The 20,766-nt window shown below is 43.2% G+C and overlaps 1 protein-coding gene across 1 annotated transcript in view; it reads right to left on the bottom strand.

The window, feature by feature from the left end:
* The window catches only part of LOC120056304 (glypican-3-like), a 232,856-nt gene that overhangs the window by 188,836 nt on the left and 23,254 nt on the right, over positions 1–20,766 (bottom strand). Inside the window, exons 2-3 of the mRNA XM_039004544.1 lie at positions 16,243–16,404; positions 11,040–11,213 (exon numbers count right to left, since the gene is read on the bottom strand). Coding sequence (XP_038860472.1) covers positions 11,040–11,213; positions 16,243–16,404 — 336 coding nt within the window. The remainder of the gene's footprint in view (positions 1–11,039; positions 11,214–16,242; positions 16,405–20,766) is intronic.

The raw sequence follows: 20,766 nt of genomic DNA, 5'->3' as shown, positions 1-20,766 counted from the left end.
GGTGGTGTATTCCTCAATGCCATTGGATGAATCCCGGAACATATTCCAGTCTGTGCTGGCAAAACAGTCCTGTAGTGTAGCATCTGCATCATCTGACCACTTCTATATTGAGCGAGTCACTGGTACTTCCTGCTTTAGTTTTTGCTTGTAAGCAGGAATCAGGAGGATAGAATTGTGGTCAGATTTGCCAAATGGAGGGCGGGGGAGAGCTTTGTATGTATCCTGTGTGTGGAGTAAAGGTGGTCTAGATTTTTTTTCCCCTGGTTGCACAAGTTTGCCTGCATTAAAGTCCCCGGCCACTAGGAGCGCCGGTTCTGGGTGAGCATTTTCTTCTTTGCTTATGGCCTTATAGAGTTTGTTGAGAGAGGTCTTAGTGCCGGGGAAGGGGGGTTATCAGCTAACATATGTTAAGATGGTCATACCAATAACCATTTAGCTATTTGATTTTGAAATGTAAGACCCCTTAAGGTATCAAAAAATACACTACCGTTCAAAAGTTTGGGGTCACTTAGAAATGTCCTAGTTTTTGAAATAAAATAACATCAAATTGATCAGATATACAGTGTAGACATTGTTAATCATGTAAATGACTATTGTAGCTGTAAACGGCAGATTTTTAATGGAATATCTACATAGGCATACAGAGGCCCATTATCAGCAACCATCACTCCTGTGTTCCAATGTCAGCTAATCCAAGTTTATCATTTTAAATGGCTAATTGATCATTAGAAAATCATTTTGCAATTATGTTAGCAAAGCTGAAAACTATTGTCATGATTAAAGAAGCAATAAAACTGACCTGCTTTAGACTAGTTGAGTATCTGGAGCATCAGCATTTGTGGGTTTGATTACAGGCTCAAAATGTCCAGAAACAAAGAACTTTCTTCTGCAACTCATCAGTCTATTCTTGTTCTGAGAAATGAAGGCTATTCCATGCAAGAAATTGCCAAGAAATGGACGATCTCGTACAACACAGTGTACTACTCCCTTCATAGAACAGTGCAAACTGGCTCTAACCAGAATAGAAAGAGGAGTGGGAAGCCCCGGTGCACAACTGAGCAAGAGGACAAGTACATTAAAGTGTCTAGTTTGAGAAACAGACACCTCACAAGTCCTCAACTGGCAGCTTCATTAAATAGTACCGGCATAACACCAGTCTTAACGTCAACAGTGAAGAGGCGACTCCGGGATGCTGGCCTTCTAGGCAGAGTTGCAAACGAAAAGCCATATCTCAGACTGGCCAATAAAAATAAAAGATTAAGATGGGCAAAAGAACAGACACTGGACAGAGGAAGATTGGAAAAAAGTGTTATGGACAGACTAATCTAAGTTTGAGGTGTTCAGATCACAAAGAAGAACATTCGTGAGATACAGAAAAAATGAAAAGATGCTGGAGGAGTGCTTGACACCATCTGTCAAGCATGGTGGAGGCAATGTGATGGTCTGGGGGTGCTTTGGTAGTGGTAAAGTGGGAGATTTGTACAAGGTAAAAGGGATCTTGAAGAAGGAAGGCTATCACTCCATTTTTCAACGCCATGCCATACCCTGTGGACGGTGCTGTAGCAGAGCTACAAACTATGCAATAACTATTTAGGGATGAATCAGTCAGCTGGTAGTCTGTCTATAATGGAGTGTCCAGCACAGTCACCGGATCTCAACCCTACTGAGCTGTTGTGGGAGCAGCTTGACCGTATGGTACGTAAGAAGTGCCCATCAAGCCAATCCAATGTGTGGGAGGTGCTTCAGGAGGCATGGGGTGAAATCTCTTGAGATTACCTCAACAAATTGACAACTAGAATGCCAAAGGTCTGCAAGGCCGTAATTGCTGCAAATGGAGGATTCTTTGACAAAAGCAAAGTAAGCGGAGCGAAGGACACAATTATTATTTCAATTAAAAATCTATATTCATAACCTTGTGTATATCTTGACTATATTTCCTATTCATTTTGCAACTCATTTGCAACTCATATGGAAATATGGAAAACAAGAACATATGGAAAACAAGGACATTTCTAAGTGACCCCAAACTTGTGAACGTTAGTGTATATAAAAAAAATGATTGGATGAAACATTGAATATGGCATTAATGCTAATGGCCAATAGAAACGCATTGAATAACAGATTCACTACAAGGCACAAGATAGTAAAAAATATATATATATTAGAAAGAAAGATCAGGCAACTTTTTAAATTAATTTTTGTATGTATTTATAAAAAAAAATGTAGGCACTAAACGATCTTCATATATACAGTTGAAGTCGGAAGTTTACATACACTTAGGTTGGAGTCATTAAAACTAGTTTTTTAACCACTCCACAAATTTCTTGTTAACAAACTATAGTTTTGGTAGGTCGGTTAGGACATCTACTTTGTGCATGACACAAGTTGTTTTTCCAACAATTGTTTACAGACAGATTATTTCACTTATAATTCACTGTATCACAATTCCAGTGGGTCAGAAGTTTACATACACTAAGTCGACTATGCTTTTAAACAGCTTGGAAAATTCAAGAAAATGATGTCATGGCTTTAGAAGCTTCTAATAGGCTAATTAACATAATTTGAGTCAATTGGAGGTGTACCTGTGGATGTATTTCAAGGCCTACCTTCAAACTCAGTGCCTCTTTGCTTGACATCATGGGAAAATCAAAAGAAATCAGCCAAGACCTCAGAAGAAAATTGTAGACCTCCACAAGTCTGGTTCGTCCTTGGGAGCAATTTCCAAATGCCTGAAGGTACCACGTTCATCTGTACAAACAATAGTATGCAAGAGTATGCAAGTATAAACACCATGGGACCACGCCGTCGTCATACCGCTCAGGAAGGAGACGCATTCTGTCTCCTAGAGATGAACGTACTGTGGTATGAAAAGTGCAAATCAATCCCAGAACAAAAGCAAAGGACCCTGTGAAGATGCTGGAGGAAGCAGGCACATAAGTATCTATATCCACAGTAAAACGAGTCCTATATCGACATAACCTGAAAGGCCGCTCAGCAAGGAAGAAGCCACTGCTCCAAAACCGCCATAAAAAAGCCAGACTACGGTTTGCAACTGCACATGGGGACTAAGATTGTACTTTTTGGAGAAATGTCCTCCGGTCTGATGAAACAAAAATAGAACTGTTTGGCAATAATGACCATCATTATGTTTGGAGGAAAAAGGGGGAGGCTTGCAAGCCGAAGAACACCATCCCAACCGTGAAGAACGGGGGTGGCAGCATCATGTTGTGGGGGTGCTTTGCTGCAGGAGGAACTGGTACACTTCACAAAATAGATGGCTTCATGAGGAGGGAAAATTATGTGGATATATTGAAGCAACATCTCAAGACATCAGTCAGGAAGTTAAAGGTATGTATGACCCAAGTTAAACAATTTAAAGGCAATGCTACCAAATAGTAATTGAGTGTATGTAAACTTCTGACCCACTGGGAATGTGATGAAAGAAATAAAAGCTGAAATAAATCATTCTCTCTACTATTATTCTGACATTTCACATTCTTAAAATAAAGTGGTGATCCTAACTAACCTAATATGGGGAATTTTTACTAGAATTAAATGTCAGGAATTGTGAAAAACTGAGTTTAAATGTATTTGGCTAAGGTGTATGTAAACTTCCGACTTCAACTGTACTTACATCAGTGGAGGCCCCTCAGAGGAGGAAGTGGAGGACCATCCTCCTCAGTGAATTTCATAAAAATGTAAAACATTTTAAAAGTTAGACTTTTTAGCTAAAACTATACTAAATATATTCACATGTCACCAAATAATTGATTAAAACAAACTGTTTTGCAAGGTCTACAGTAGCCTCAACAGCACTCTGTAGGATAGTGTAGCCGGAGTACAGCTAGCTTCCGTCCTCCTCTGGGTACATTGACTTCAATACAAAACCTAGAAAGCTCTTGGTTCTCACCCCCTTCCATAGACTTGCACAGTAATTATGACAACTTCAAGAGGACGTACTCCAACTTATCAGAGCTCTTGTAGTATGAACTGACATGTTGTCCACCCAATCAAAGGATCACCGAATGAATCTAGTACTGAAAGTATAAGCTACAGCTAGCTAGCACTGCAGTGCAAAAAAATGTGGTGAGTAGTTGACTCAATGAGAGAGAAAGACAATAGTTGAACAGTTTTGAACAAATTAATTTCTTCTAAAATATAGGAGAAGAAAGAGATTTTTTTTCAGTTTCACTTACTTAGATAGTTTATCCTTTAGCCTATGCAAACACCCTGCTCAAACAGAGGGATGCTATGTTAGCTAGCTGACTCTGACTATCCAACACAACACTGGAACTCTTCCAAGTCAAGGTAAGCTTTTGGTTTTACTAATTTATTGCCACCGGGGCCGGTGTAAGTGCTAAACTGCTTAATGGCTGTACACTGTAACGATGTACTGCATGATTTTAGCGGTTTTACTAACGCATTAGTTCAATTAGCTATGTTGACTAGGATGTTACTTTAGCTAATATGGTGACAACGATGTAGGCTGTCTGTAGCGATTATGATTTGGTTTGGCTTGGAAAGGTTTTTATTTTTCTTCTAGATTGGAAAGGTTTTTCACCTTGTCACACACAGCTGATGTGTTGTGTATTGAAGTCCACAAGCGAAGGGAAAAGGTGAGAGGAGGAGAGCACATTGATGTGAGAAAGAATACAACTTGGCTGCTATGAAAGTGAACTGTGTTTACTCGTGATCAGAGGTGTATTCATTCTGCCGATCCTGTTGAAAAAAACATTTCTTAAACGGAAGCAAATGGAACAAAACAGGGATAAACATATCTGAATTGTCCAACAGAAACTAGTTTTTGCAACTGTTGGACTAATGATTACACCCTAGATCAGCTAGATGAAGACGAGTGTGCAAGGCGGAATTGATTGTCTCACTGTCTGTCCATGCGTCACTGTCTGTAAACAACATTTTCTCTCGACCTGTGTACCTACGTTGTAAACTTTAATTCATAGGCTAGGTTGTATGTAGCAACCTCATGATGGGTAGAGGGAAAATTCAAGTATCATTTAGTAGCCTAAAGCTATCGCTGTTACAATGAACTGGGCGAATGGAATATGAAATGACAGTCATCCAATATGCTGTAAAAGAAATAAGGCCATGCTCATGAAAAATAAATTGGCCTCACTCATCTTAAATGGCACCGACCGCGACTAACTTCCATGAACTTTTTTAACTGGTGCCGGGGACCTTCAGATTAGTCTTGTGAGGCTTGTGGGCGTCCTAGAGCAAAACGTTGTGTTCGTGAGAGTCTCAGCTTTCCACAAAGGGGTCATATTAGTGTGTAGCCCAAACCGTTCGGACGCTACAGACATAAGTTGGCAGAAGAGGCTGTACCGACTTCAGGCTTGTGGGCGTCCCATCTTTCAATAGAGTGGTCACAGTAATTTGTAGGACGCTACAGACGTTTTTGCGAGAAAACCGATTTTCGGGATGTCTCATGGTTTAACAAACATCACTCCAGCTCTGCCACCTTTCACCGCAGGTGCGGAAGGGCGATATCGGCAGATGCCTTGGGTTGAGACGCAGCCCATGCAAAAAAACACATACACTATCTCTAGCTTAAACAGACGGATTTCGATGGGGATTTATTATGTTCATTAGATTTCCGTGGAAATTGTAGGCCAAGGGTTAAACAGTAGCCATGTAATATATTCTAAGAATAGCTTAATTGACAAATAATCTCCCTTGAAACATGAATATTTTGCCTTATATATAAACATGTCTAGTTAGATACCTTGCTTTGAAGGAGCCTACCTTATCAATTTGATCCCTGATTTATTGAATGAGGGAATCATTTTATAATGATTAAAGTATTTGGTTGTGGGCCTCCCGATTGGTGCAACGGTCTAAGCCACTGTATCGCAGTGCTATAGGCGTCACTACAGACCTGGGTTTGATCCCGGGCTGTATCACAACCGGCCGTGATCTGGAGACCCATAGGGCGGTGCACAATTGGCCCAGCGTCGTCCGGGTTAGGGGAGGGTTTAGCCGGGGGAGCATTACTTGGCTCATTGCACTCTAGCGACTCCTTGTGGGGGGCCGGGCCCCTGTAGGCTGACTTCGGTCGTCAGTTGAAAGGTGTTTCCTCTGGCACACTGGTGTGGCTGGCTTCTGGGTTAAGAGGGCGGGTGTTAAGAAGCAAAGTTTGGCGGGTCATGTTTCGGAGAATGCATGAGTCGACCTTCTCCTCCCAAGCCTTGGGAGAGTTGCAGCGCTGAGACAAAATCGAAAAGGGGGTAAAAAAATATATAATAAAAAAACTCATTATTTTGACCCATTGGGGAGTAACGGATTGAGTAAAGCCTGTGTCTATGTACACAGATGACAACATTATACACGTCAGCCAACACAGGAAGTGAAATCACTGCAACCCTTACAGGGCTTTTTTTAAACTTGTCCTTTGGACAAGTAGGACAGACTTTTTACTTGTCCAAAAATAAAAAATAGTCCGTAACACCATTTTTACATAATTGTATTATGCAAGGAACCACTTTACAAAATAAAATGTATTACTATATTTTACCATAGTGAATCAGACAAAAATGTAGCCTACCCTTTGCCAATTGGCTTCTTTGCATATTCAAGCCTGTCTCAAAATACAACACTGCCCTTTTAAGGCTCTCCTGGAGGATGGTTGGCCACTCTTGGTAGCCTATAAAATATTGCAATAATACAGTTAGGCTACAACCAAATACTTTTTGTCTTTATAAAATAATTCCCTCCAGGGCCCGAAATTAAGGGCGTCCCATCGTCCCTGGGCCAACCAAAAATATGTCTACAGTTCAAAACAGACTCTAGGACAGTTCTAGGACGACAGATTCAAAATTCATACAACCACTGCACAATAATGTTTTTTGAATCAATGAGTCTGATGCAAAAGATCAGACCATTTAACTTAAATGTTGATTAAGTTGTATTTCTTCCTATTATAAGCTCAACAATGCGCACATGGCTGTAGGCTACATGCAAATGTTTCAAAATGCAATTAGCGGGAAAACACATTTCTCAAACAGGCAGTTAGAAATGAAGAAAGAGAGGGGATATAAACATGCATCAACTAGCATGGGTTAGGCCTACTAATATGACTAGGATTATGCCTTTGGCTGCTGGACAATAAAAGAATGTTGATTTGAAAACCAATAAAACATGAAGAAAAAAAATGCTGGTTTCAATGTCCTATTAAGTGTTTATAAAATATTTCTCTTAACATTTCTATGGTCGTATTTTGGCTAGGCTACTTTGAAACAAAGTAAGACATGCTTCATAAAATGAAATAAGACTTCCAGGTTTTAAATAATTACGTTTATGGTTAAAAAGTTTCAAAATGCTGACCGCCTCCGCGCAGATTCAAGGTGGGTAATGTGCGGTGCAAAACAAGCACTGTCCTTCACGCTCTGGTCTTCTGACCATTTGATCCGAATGAACCGTGCCTCAACTTTGTCGACAGAATCAAGTCTTTAGACATTAATGTTAACTATCTTACATTATATTTGTCAAACATGACTGGTGTCAGCCTATGTTTATGTAATTAAAAGTCTCATTCAAGTTTGGCTACATTTTCTGGCACAAATATCAACAACATGCACATCAATCTCTCCTGGATCAAAGTAGAGGAGAGATTGACTGCATTGCTACTGGTCTTTGTGAGAGGTACTGACGTGTTAATAGTACCGAACAGCACGTTCAATCGTTAAAACACAGCTCAGACACTCATACATACCCCACAAGACATGCCCCCAGAGGTCTCGAACAGACTATTAGGAAACGCACTACTACATAGAGCCATGGCTAAATTCAACTATTCCACCTCAAGTAACTCAAGCAAGCTGGAAAATCTGATTGAAAAACCGCCCCAGATAAAACAACACCTCACGGCACAACACCTACTGTGAAGAGACACACACACACACACACACACACACACACACACACGTTTGTTTTACTATCCTTGTGGGGACCAAACAATTGATTCCCATTCAAAATACTATTTTCCCTTAACCCCTAACACTAACCCTTAACATAACCCTAACCTCAATGCTGATCCCAAACCCCTAATCCTAATTCTGGTCCCCACAAAGATAACAAAAAACAAACAAACACACGCACGCACTTAAACACACAATCTGCACACACCCACACATTATTCTTAGTCATGTAATGTAGTATTGTAATATTGTAATGTAATAATTGAGCAATGTAAATAATGCACAATGGTTGGACCCCAGGAAGAGTAGTTGCTGCCTTGGCAAGTGCTAATGGGGATCTGGTAGCCTAGTGGTTAGAGCACTGGGCCAGTAACCGAAAGGTTGCTAGATCAAATCGCGAGCAGACAAGGTAAATATCTGTCGTTCTGCCCCTGAACAAGGCAGTTAACCCACTGTTCCTAAACTGTCATTGGGCATAAGAATTTGTTCTTAACTGACTTGCCTAGTTTAATAGAAATTATTTAAATTTTTTAAAATAAAATACTAAATATGCAGGCACACATTAATAACCTGAAAATGTCATGGCATTAAAAGTTGGTCTGCTGCCAATACACTTTCGCTAATGATCATTGTGTGACTGTGGTAACGTACAGAAACTCAAGTCCTTTTGTTCTCCCGATCTGCAATCTCTCACCATCAAATGCCGACCGCATTACCTCCGGCAAGAATTTTCTTCGGTCAATAACAATACCGTGTATTTTCCCCTCCAAGCCGACATCGCAAAGGCTCTCAAGGAACTTCTCTGGGCTATGTACAAATTGGAAACCGCATATCCTGAGGCAGCATTTACGCAACACCTCGCATTTCAACGACTCAGACACGAGACATATGTAGCAGGGACACCAGAAAATCACGGATTATAAAGGGATGATGTGTGTATTTAAAAAATATATATATATTCCTAGGTATTACTGCACTGTTGGAGCTAGAAACACAAGCATTTCACTGCACTTGCGATAACATCTGCAAATCTGTGTACGCAACCAATAAATGTCACCTGTGTGTTAGTATGTATCCATGGTGATGGCGGAGTGTGTAAACAACAGCTCTTCAACTCCAGGACTCATACGTTGACATGGGTTGCATCCACAATAGCACCCTATTTCATATATAGTGCACTATTTTTGACCAGTGCCTCTCGTCAAATGTAGTGCACGATATAGGAATAGGGTGCTATTTGGGACGCAGATATGGCATTTAGCTGAGTGTCCAGTCCCCATGCCCCTGGCCACTGATATAGGGTAAGCTATGTTTCATCAACCTCATGGATAAGGTTAAGGTCTGGGTTAGGGTAATCTGATCATTCACACTCAATCTTCACACACACACAGTCATACATACACACACACACACACACACACACACACACACACACACACACACACACACACACACACACACACACACACACACACACACACACACACACACACACACACACACACACACACACACACACACACACACACACACACACCTGTACTATAGTCCTAGAAGCACAGTCCAGCCAAACCTACCAGAGTTAATGGTAAACAAGTAAACAAGCAGAGTAAGAAGAGGTGATTGGACAGTAATCACTGATGGACTCAGAGTGGATTTCCCCCTCTGTCTGACATGGTGGCTGAAACTCCTTGACCCTCCTGGAACCAGCACACACTCTCACAGATATCACACAGAGGCCTGTTCTATAAGTGTCTGGTCCATCTGCTCCAGCCTAGCTCAGCCAATAAAAGGCTTGAGATTAGTCCAGATCTGATTGGCTGGAGCACTTTAACGGTCAGGCTGGTCCTCTTGTCTACCAAAGCCCCTTTGGGTCTAATCTGGTCCGGCTCAGACTTAGACTAGACTGGGGCTAAACCCCATTCCCTCTAGTCCCAACACTCACTATCAATTAGCATATTATGTACGGATCCTGACCGCTCCTGACCCCCCGGTCTGAGTGTGACCTGTCTGTGTGTGTGTGTAAGTACCTGACCCCTAGCCTCCTGACCTCTGACCCCTAGTTAGTGTGACCTGTTTCTGTGGGATTTAGGTGACCTGTCTGTCTGATGTTAAAGGACAGATGATGTCAGAAGGGAGAATAAACTCAGTGGTGTCCAGAAACGAGGGAAAGACTACAGAGCAGGGTGATATGGACGAAATATCCATACTTCGATAAATTGCTTCAATTGATGCGATTAATGATAAATAGAACGACACATTTAATAACATTAATGTGCACCACACAATTATCATTTAAACTACTACAACTAGTTTGATGGTTGTAGCCAACAATTGCCCTTTAAACAATCACACATATTATCAAACGTATTCATTTGAAACGTCACATTTCTCTAGTATAGTATTGTATTAAACGATATCAGCAAAATGCCGGCAATAACTGATCGCAATGGTCTTCGATCATTTTCGGTTTATAGTCCCAGCTCTATTACAGGGTTAAAAAACGTCACTAGGGGGTTAAGTTGGCCTGGTCAGTCCTCCTCATGTGACCAGAACATTCAGACATGCCTGGCAGAGAGAGGTTTAGCTATCCGATGTTAAAGGTAAAGGGAGGAGGCCAGGAGGAGCGAGTTCTGTTCACTAGCCATAAACAGGAGAAAAAGATGTGAAACGGTTGAATTGATTTGTGTCAACGGGATGGGACATTCATTTTTATGGGGTCACACTCGTGACATGTCGCCACCTATACATGACATGACACAGTAGGCTGTTTGGGCTAACAAAACACACAACCGCCAAACAAAACACACTCACATCTGCCTACGGGTGGGCCTGTCAAATCTTTGGCTGAGTCTCAATCGTTAGTCAGTGTGACATGAACAATGAGTCGAGAGAGAGTGAGAAAGTGCGAGAGAGAGACAGAGAGAGAGAGAGTGATTGAGTGAGCAAGTGTGAGATAAAGAGAGAGAGAGAGAGATCCAAAAGATATCTCCCTCAGTGTTTGGCCTGTGAGTGAGCAGAAGCAAGGGAACATAAACAGAGGCCACACCCTGGAGGCCTGGAGGAGTGTGATGATCAAATAAACACTCCAGCAGAGCAGGATACCCCGCTGAGGCAGCAGGCTGGGGAGAGGCTGAAGCAGCAGGCTGGGGAGAGGCTGAGGCAGCAGGCTGGGGAGAGGCTGAAGCAGCAGGCTGGGGAGAGGCTGAGGCAGCAGGCTGGGGAGAGGCTGAGGCAGCAGGCTGGGGAGAGGCTGAGGCAGCAGGCTGAGGCAGCAGGCTGGGGAGAGGCTGAGGCACTGAGGGAGTATTTGTGTGAGTGTGTGTGTGTGGGGGTAGGACGCCTTCGAGATCTGAAACTGGATGAGATGATGAGAGAGGGGGTGAACATGTTCTAGTCTATTATTCTGATACAGTAGGGTCATAGATACACAACACACAAGTATCTTCAAATCAGTCTGAAACACACACACACACACATACGCACACACCAATTAGAAAGGGACCGATGTCAGCATAGCAAGCACGTCTCCGCTCCACCGTCATGTCATAACAGTGACTTCCTAGGATATTTAAAACACCTCGCGAGACGTCGCTCCCCTACTTGACTTTCTCCACAGCAACACACGCCAAATCTCCACACAGCACGCCAACGGGACAAGTTGAGCTTAGAACCGAGGCAACTGACATCATCATCACCAACATCATCATGCCTTCTATTGTTGTTCCATAGTTGATTAAATCTATTTCTGTCGAGACATGTTGAGCACCTGACCTTGCTTCAGAAGGCTCCAGACATGAGGTAAGCAGGAAGTTATGTTCATAATGACAAATGAATCCACCCGCTAGAATATTGTACTGAGACCTTTATTATGTATTCACTTGATCATCTCACTGTATATCTTAAATGTATGCCTACATTCAGATATAGATCTCTCTGTTCGATATCACTTGCCCTTCTTGAGCAGTTGTCTGGGACAGGAATGTTGTTTTGATGTGCCAACCCATAGGCAAGTTCTCTGCATTTGAGGCTACTAAGCCAATGAAACTGCTCCACGAGATTCTTGAAATGTTTATCAAGCTGAGAGTCCATGTCCTCTGCTACTCTGTCATAGCCTCTCTTTATCAAGCTGAGTCTCCATGTCCTCTGCTACTCTGTCATAGCCTCTCTTTATCAAGCTGAGACTCCATGTCCTCTGTTACTCTGTCATAGCCTCTCTTTATCAAGCTGAGACTCCATGTCCTCTGTCATAGCCTCTCTTTATCAAGCTGAGTCTCCATGTCCTCTGCTACTCTGTCATAGCCTCTCTTTATCAAGCTGAGACTCCATGTCCTCTGTTACTCTGTCATAGCCTCTCTTTATCAAGCTGAGACTCCATGTCCTCTGTTACTCTGTCATAGCCTCTCTTTATCAAGCTCAGACTCCATGTCCTCTGCTACTCTGTCATAGCCTCTCTTTATCAAGCTGAGACTCCATGTCCTCTGCTACTCTGTCATAGCCTCTCTTTATCAAGCTCAGACTCCATGTCCTCTGCTACTCTGTCATAGCCTCTCTTTATCAAGCTCAGACTCCATGTCCTCTGCTACTCTGTCATAGCCTCTCTTTATCAAGCTGAGACTCCATGTCCTCTGTTACTCTGTCATAGCCTCTCTTTATCAAGCTGAGACTCCATGTCCCCTGCTACTCTTTCATAGCCTCTCTTTATCAAGCTGAGACTCCATGTCCTCTGTCATAGCCTCTCTTTATCAAGCTCAGACTCCATGTCCTCTGCTACTCTGTCATAGCCTCTCTTTATCAAGCTGAGACTCCATGTCCTCTGCTACTCTGTCATAGCCTCTCTTTATCAAGCTGAGACTCCATGTCCTCTGTTACTCTGTCATAGCCTCTCTTTATCAAGCTGAGACTCCATGTCCTCTGCTACTCTGTCATAGCCTCTCTTTATCAAGCTCAGACTCCATGTCCTCTGCTACTCTGTCATAGCCTCTCTTTATCAAGCTCAGACTCCATGTCCTCTGCTACTCTGTCATAGCCTCTCTTTATCAAGCTCAGACTCCATGTCCTCTGCTACTCTGTCATAGCCTCTCTTTATCAAGCTGAGACTCCATGTCCTCTGCTACTCTGTCATAGCCTCTCTTTATCAAGCTGAGACTCCATGTCCTCTGCTACTCTGTCATAGCCTCTCTTTATCAAGCTGAGACTCCATGTCCTCTGCTACTCTGTCATAGCCTCTCTTTATCAAGCTCAGACTCCATGTCCTCTGCTACTCTGTCATAGCCTCTCTTTATCAAGCTGAGACTCCATGTCCTCTGTTACTCTGTCATAGCCTCTCTTTATCAAGCTCAGACTCCATGTCCTCTGCTACTCTGTCATAGCCTCTCTTTATCAAGCTGAGACTCCATGTCCTCTGCTACTCTGTCATAGCCTCTCTTTATCAAGCTGAGACTCCATGTCCTCTGCTACTCTGTCATAGCCTCTTTCACACAGGTACATGTTCATTGTCTTTATTGTCAATGTACCTCTTCAGTGTCCTTCAGTCTATTTCTTCCTCCCTTGCTGCTGCTTCCCTTCTCTCACTTCCTTGGCTGCTCTTTCAAGAACCTCAAGGGTGGCTAGACTCCTTGTTTTACTAGACTATCTTGAGTTCATATGCATGACACATTGCAAAAATACTCTGCATATTATGCCATTGGTTCAACTTACCCAAAGGCAAACATTTTGACTATATTAGCCCACACAGCTACAAGGATGCCTTTCATGCTAGGTTTAGGACCTCATATTGAAGCTTATAGAGACCCTACATTATGTATAAAAAGTATACTTTGGTTTAGATACAAGGCATCATGAAACCTATAACAATACATTAATTTGGTTTGGTGAAAATCTGTTTTTAGGACCTAACTTGCTAATCACTTTTTCCATGTGATTTCTTCCATCAGACTCCATGAAATGATGAACTCTTCCTAAATATTTGGTCACATGATACATTTTGTGTATGGTTTCCTAGAAACAAGCGGTGGCTCAACTAACCCATTGGCTCAACTTGACTCACTCTCACGTACTTGCATATATCATGCACACATATTTCCATGAAGGAGTCCAACAAACCACTGGTATCCGAACAACAATCATATAAAACAAAACTGGCCAGCATAATGCCTATGCACACAGTACATTGTCTTATAAAACAAATTGCATGGTACACAAATTCCTGCAGCACCAAAAACATTCAGAACCGCTCGCCAGTAGACTTTGCGGGATAGCACTGGAGGTTTACAGAGAAAAATCTGTCAGTTTAGGAAATTTCAAACGACATTGCAATTACCAGTCACCCCAATCGGAGAGGACAAGGCTGGGGGGGCTGGACCGGAGCTGGCCTTGCTTGGCCCAGTAAAAGCCCCTCTGGCAGCCGAACTAGCCCCTCAGGCAGACCTGCCAACCATCCATCCATCCATCTACTGCTGCCCTCAGAGAAAGCGAAGCAGGCAGAAAGTGGCACAGTAGACAGACTTCCGCTCATAAACTACTGCAGCCCAGAGGCTCAGAAGCCCAGAGGGTCAGAGGGTACCAGAAGTTCAGAGGGTACCAGAGGTCACATAACTTTCAGAAATCTGCATTTTCAAACTGCAGACCATAAAATGCCGTATAAACCATTTTACCTGCGTTTTATATTGAAGGTCAACCGTGGTGTTTTGCTTCAATAGAATGATAAGGGACGTGATACTATAGTTTTACTTAACAAAATACATTAGTGCAACCAACACATTTGCCGGGAAAATAGTTATCATCAGATGACAACAGAAGTGCAATGCTATTTGGCTAGCAGCCACACATAGATAAGTAAATTGGCTTGCGGTGAAAAAGCAAGGTATTTTTTGCAAAAAAACGATGCATGGCCATCATATTTCTCATGTTTAGGGCCTCTCGAGTGGTCTAAGGCGCTTGAGACGTCACTACAGAGCCGGGATTGATCCCAGGCTGTGTCACAGCCGGCCGTGACCGGGTGACCCATGAGGCAGCGCACAATTGGCCCAGCGTTGTCCAGGCTATGGGAGGGTTTGGCCGGCCGGGATGGCCTTGTCCCATCGCGCTCTACTGACTCCTTGTGGCGGGCCAGATGCCTGCAAGCTGAAGCTGACCGCCAGTTGTACGGTGTTTCCTCTGACACATTGTTGTGGCTTGCTTTGGAGTTAAGCAAGCAGTATGTCAAGAAGAGGTGCTGCTTGGCAGAGTCATTTTGGAGAACGCTTGGCTCTCAACCTTCGCCTCTCCCGAGTCTGTATGGGAGTTACAGCGATGGGACAAGACTGTAACTACCAATTGGATATCACGAAATTGGGGAGAAAAAGTAGTAGCCAGCTACATTTCCTAATGTTTTGCTTGAAGTTAATCTTGCATTTTAACTTGCTACCAAAGAAAAACTACACTGGAGGAAAGTACCGGAGAAAAGTAGCCTTCACAGATCAGAGTGCTTTCTGGTGATCCAATGGCAAGGGCAAAGATATTTAATCCAAGTGGAGAAGTGCAACTGAAGCACATCATTTGTCCTTTTACATTCATGATTTGGAGCGAACCTTGACTGAAGCCGAGCAGAATTTACAAAAATAAGCATTTTAGATCTGCGTGTATAAAACGCAGCAAGATATTTTCTTCTGCATTTTATCTTTCCTTTTCTGCGTGAAAAAACAGAATCCTGCATTAACGTCTCCCTCTGCTATACCCTCCCTAGTCTCCATGCTCCCACTGCCTCTCCACAATACAGCTAACTGCCAACATTACCTACCCACCACCCATTCCACTCTCTACCCTCCCTAGTCTACCTCTCCACAACCCAGCTACTGCCAAAACCACTGAGGGGAAAATAAGATAGCTGTGCCCTCTTGACCAATCAAAAACTAGCCAGAGCAAGAGTCAGGAACTAGAGCTGGAGCCAGCAACAGTGGCCCAAGAGGATTGGAATAAAAACATTTTAATGAATTCCTCAACAAATATATATATTTTTTACAAATAACTAGCAAAACAAATAAAACTGTTTGGTTTTCAACTGTTTATGCTGGTGGAAAATATAGACAAGTTCAACTGTATGTCAGCAAAGAGATTCGTTTACAGGCCTCATCCAAGTACTATGAAGTAGCTTCCTCTGTTCCATTTCCTTTCTTGTGGTTTAGGACAGTGACATTTTGGCCAAATTGGTTTACAAACGGAAAGAGTTCCTCTATCTCTAACCTGGTTAAAATCCCGTACCTGTCCCACTATCACTCCATTCCCTAAAATGCCTTCCCATCCCATCCCACTTTCCCCCTCTCCTTACCCTGGAAGGCGGTGGCGTGGCCGGAGATGAGGTACTTCAGCTCGAAGCTGTAGGAGCGGACATTCTGGAGGGTCTCTCGTCTCACCGCCACCTGGTAGCTCTCCTCCATCTTGCGGGTGCAGCAGGACGGGCCCTGGTGCTTGCACACCAACAGGTCCACATCTGATGGGACAGAGGGAGAGAGAGGACAGGGTTAGGTATATATTTGATTGATTTTATTTCTGTGTCATACACTGCATAGCCCTTATGGGCTTATAAGATGCTATTTCGTGAGCACAAAATACAAACCAAAATGACATTTAACAAATCAACAAAGTACAGGTATCGATTACCTTGTCACGTTACAATACAAAACAATACACGTATCCTTCTCCCTCAGGCTTTAAAAAAAAGAAATTGAGCAATATCGAAATCCTTTCTGAAAAAGAAATTCTAGCCTTTGTTCATCATGTAGCCAGAACACTTCAGGGTGAGCATTTTACTGCAGTGGGCTAAATCTGGGTCATAAAAAGTGTTTCTTGGTAGTCTTAAACAAATCTACTTTGAAACAAAAGTATACACCTCACACACATGGTTATGGGCTTAAAAAAAGAACACACGTGTACCATGTCAGATATAGAGTTGAAATGTATTACATTTAGAGTTTGCATCACAATATTACACTTTATATACAACACAGAATACTGAAATATAACAAAATCGTTAAACACCAGATCTTCAGCAGGTTGAATTTTTTTATTCATTGTGAAATTATCCAAAATATAAATAATATTCCACCCATGAGGCCACCATAGGGCGATTTGTTCATTTGACTGCAGGAACGTTTTTACAAAACAGAACATGTCTCACATCACCATATAGAGCACTGTTTCCCAACTCTGGTCTTATACCTATTCTACTTGTGAACCAATCATCAATCCCTTGACAGGTTGAATCAGGTGTTTTTGTCCGGGGCTACAACAAACACGGTGTGCAGTCGGGGGTACTGGAGGACTGGACTATATATGGTGAAGTGAGCGCTCGGCTCCCCTCATCACTCTCTGCCACGGCCTCCCGCCAACTCGACACATTCATTATTTCATTATGGGTGCAGTGAGGCAGATCCTACTTGGTTTCTCAAGGAGAGGCTGTGCAGTCTTGCTCTACCTGTGTCCATTCACATAGAACAGGTTAAGCCCAATTCAGAGGCAAATTGTTGGGCTTTGTTGCTTGTGTGTATATATATCTACAGCAATTATTGACTGGATATGGTGTATCATATGGCAACTTCACCATTGGACCACCAAGACCTTCCTCATAGCCACTCTACCATAAAGGCCTGATTGGTGGAGTTCTGCAGAGATAGTTGTCCTTCTGGAAGGTTCTCCCATCTTGTCAGAGTGACCATCGTGTTCTTGGTCACCTCCCTGACCAAGGCCCTTCTCCCCCGAAAGCTCAGTTTGGCTGGACAGACAGCTCTGAGAAGAGTCTGGTGGTTCCATCTTCTTCCATTTAAGAATGATGGAGGCCATTGTATTATTGGGGGGGGGGATCTTCAGATCTGTGCCTCGAGACAGTCCTGTCTCGGAGCTCTACGGAAAATTCCTTCGACCTCATGGCTTGATTTTTGCTCTGACATGCACTGTCAACTGTGGAACCTTGTATAGACAGGTGTGCCTCTCCAAATCATGTCCAATCAATTGAATTTACCACAGGTGGACTCCAATTTAAGTTATAGAAACATCTCAAGGATGATCAATGGAAACAGGATAAACCTGAGCTCAATTTCGAGTCTTATAGAAAAGGGTCTGAATACTTATGCAAATAAGGTATTTCTGTTTTTAATTTTTAATACATTTGCAAAAAGTTCTAAAAACCTGTTTTCGCTTTGTCATTATGGCGTATTGATGACGGGAGGAAATTATTTAATCAATTTTAGAAGGCTGTAACGTAACAGAATTTGGAGAAAGGGAAGTGGTCTGAATACTTTCCGAATGCACTGTACAACCTGAGCATAGAACAAGAGGAGAGAGAACGAGAGAAAGTATATAAGATTATGTAGAATTTCATACATGCTTAGCTTACCACTAAAAACACAAGCTCTGCTTGGAGTATAAATAGTGCTGGTGAATGTGTTAGATCATATAGCCTATGCAAGCACACGCAGACACGCACGCACGCATGCACACACACACACACACACAGACACACACACTATGTGAGACACTTTTACATCACTGTATAAACTGGACTCGCACTAGCCATAATATCTTGGCCCATAATAAACCACATAAAGAGTCATCTAATATGATCCTGAGTGAGGCTCAATCAGGCACCATGACATCAACACAGTTCCCACATTAGTCAGTCCACCCTGTCGTGTCACGCTGCCTGACACCCTCCTCTACCACTCTCATACTGTCAGTTCCATATATAAACACGACCATGACATCACCGAGGCTGGCCACAGTTAGCAGAACGTGTAATACTAAAACTCTCCCCCTCTGCCGTTCCCCTCTTCGCTGCCCCCCACCCCCTTGTCCCCCTTGCTGTCCCCCACCACCCTCGTCCCCTCCAGCCGGGTACTCATAAGGCTGTGCCCTGATACGATAACTCATTTTGGGGGTTGGTTGGAGAGGCGAGGGGAGTGGGGAAGGTTGGTGTGGGCCTATACGCCAGGCCGAGAGCTTCCCTAGTCCAAAACCACCCCTGAAACACAATAGGGTTGCACTTGTCTCATTCCCTCTCTCGTTAATTTGTTTGACATGCCCCTAGCGCCACATGGCTGTCACTTATTTACCCAGAGGGAGAGAGTCCACTGAGCCCCCATCTTTTCCAATCACCTAGGAATGGAGTCACAACTGGACTGACCTCCACACGGCTCTCCCTCTATCTGTCTGACTGTCTCCCTCCTTTTTTTCTGTCGCAGAACACCCTTCCTTCTTATGTCTGGTTATTTCTTTCCACCTGTTCTCTGTCTCAGACTGCCCCTCTGCCTTTATCTGTTTTCTCCGTCTGTCTCCAGGTCCTTGTTCTCGGCTCCAAGCCCTGTTTATGTGTTGCTGACCCTCTATCCCAGATCTCTCACACTCTGTTCCTGACCCCATGTCTCCTTCTGTCTCTTTCCCAGAACCCTTCACCATGCTCTTCTCTCTATGCCCCTGACCCTTTCTCTCCTGGCTGGCTCACCACTCTGTTTATCTCCAATATGAAACTAATATCCAGGCCACAGACTCACAGTGGAATCCAGCTTGGCCTCCCAGTCCTTCATGTCTAGCGACGGGGGAGGAAGAGATACCCATAAAGACTTTGGCAGCCACAGCCACCAACCGCTGCTATCAGGACAGGTCAACGGTGTCAGGAATATTCCAGAACATTGATTATAACCAAGGTCTTATCTATGTTGTCCATATGGTGGGTAGATTGCTGTTATGGACTTTATTGAACGCTGATGAGAAGAACCAGTATTTTGTGGGGTGAAGTAACGAACAGATTGTTGCAAGTCCTTTAATATTGGACAGGTCTTGCAATTCGCAAAGAGTCCAACGTCAAAGGGAACTGCACAATACCAAGTGATTCACAGCCTATTGAAGTGACCTTTGCTAATCCTCCCTTTGTGTAAACGTAATATCTGAGACATACTGTAGTACGAACAAAAGCTTGAAAGCACTGCAATCTCTAGGGTGAATCTAAGATATAGTCAGTTACTATGATACATTTCCTCTCAACAAAATATTTTCCTTTCAACAAAAGCATTCATGGTAAATGTTTTTATGGTAACAGCCATCGTAGCTCATGGTCTCGATGTGGCTTAAGTCCCTTATAGGGCAAAACTCCTGCCCCTTATACAACAATGCTTCAGTCTCTTGCAGGGCATACCTACAGTTCCTTAGCACTAATGTAATTTGATACAGACCCAAGAGAGTTGGTGGGGCAAGGCCCAACTCCACAGGTCCTGGTGGTAAATTAGCGATTAGTGTGTGCGTCGCTCCGCTCGTTCTGCCTGGCCAGACATTCACACACAGCTCAGAGTGCCGAGTCAGAACTCAGCCCTTTAATTCCCTAATTGGCCTCAGGTGACAAATACCTCCGGACTAATTGGGCGTATTAAGCCACCGCTCCATTCACGAAGTCTCAACTTGTTGGTCATGATTACTTCCGCCACGTCTCAGTGCCATTGGGTACCCTGTGGGTAAAAACGGGAGAAAGTCTTGACGGTAGAAAAGCGCCCTTGGTTAGCAGCCAGACTTCCTTTAAAAAAACATCCCAGGCACAATTTGCTTGCATCACACATCTAGTTAAAAAAGGAGTGGACATTTAGTTTTGAGTGGAAATGTTGTTTTGATTTGGATAGGGTATTGGCGGGGAGGCCGGCGATTTCCTGACGCTGCTGTTTGGATATGTTTTTCAGAGAGCAGGAATAACTCTGTGGGAAAGCAGGTCATTAATGCAGGAGTTTAGTCCTCTACATATTGCTGCCTCTCTCTCTACTAGACTCTTCCACCTCAGGAAGCGCTATCCTTTTGAAGTCGTCCCATCCAGTGA

This window comes from Salvelinus namaycush, chromosome 11, assembly GCF_016432855.1.
Source record: "Salvelinus namaycush isolate Seneca chromosome 11, SaNama_1.0, whole genome shotgun sequence".
NCBI classification, from domain to species: Eukaryota; Metazoa; Chordata; class Actinopteri; order Salmoniformes; family Salmonidae; genus Salvelinus; species Salvelinus namaycush.
Note: the sequence above shows the minus strand (reverse complement) of the source record. Positions and strands in the feature narration are given on the sequence as shown.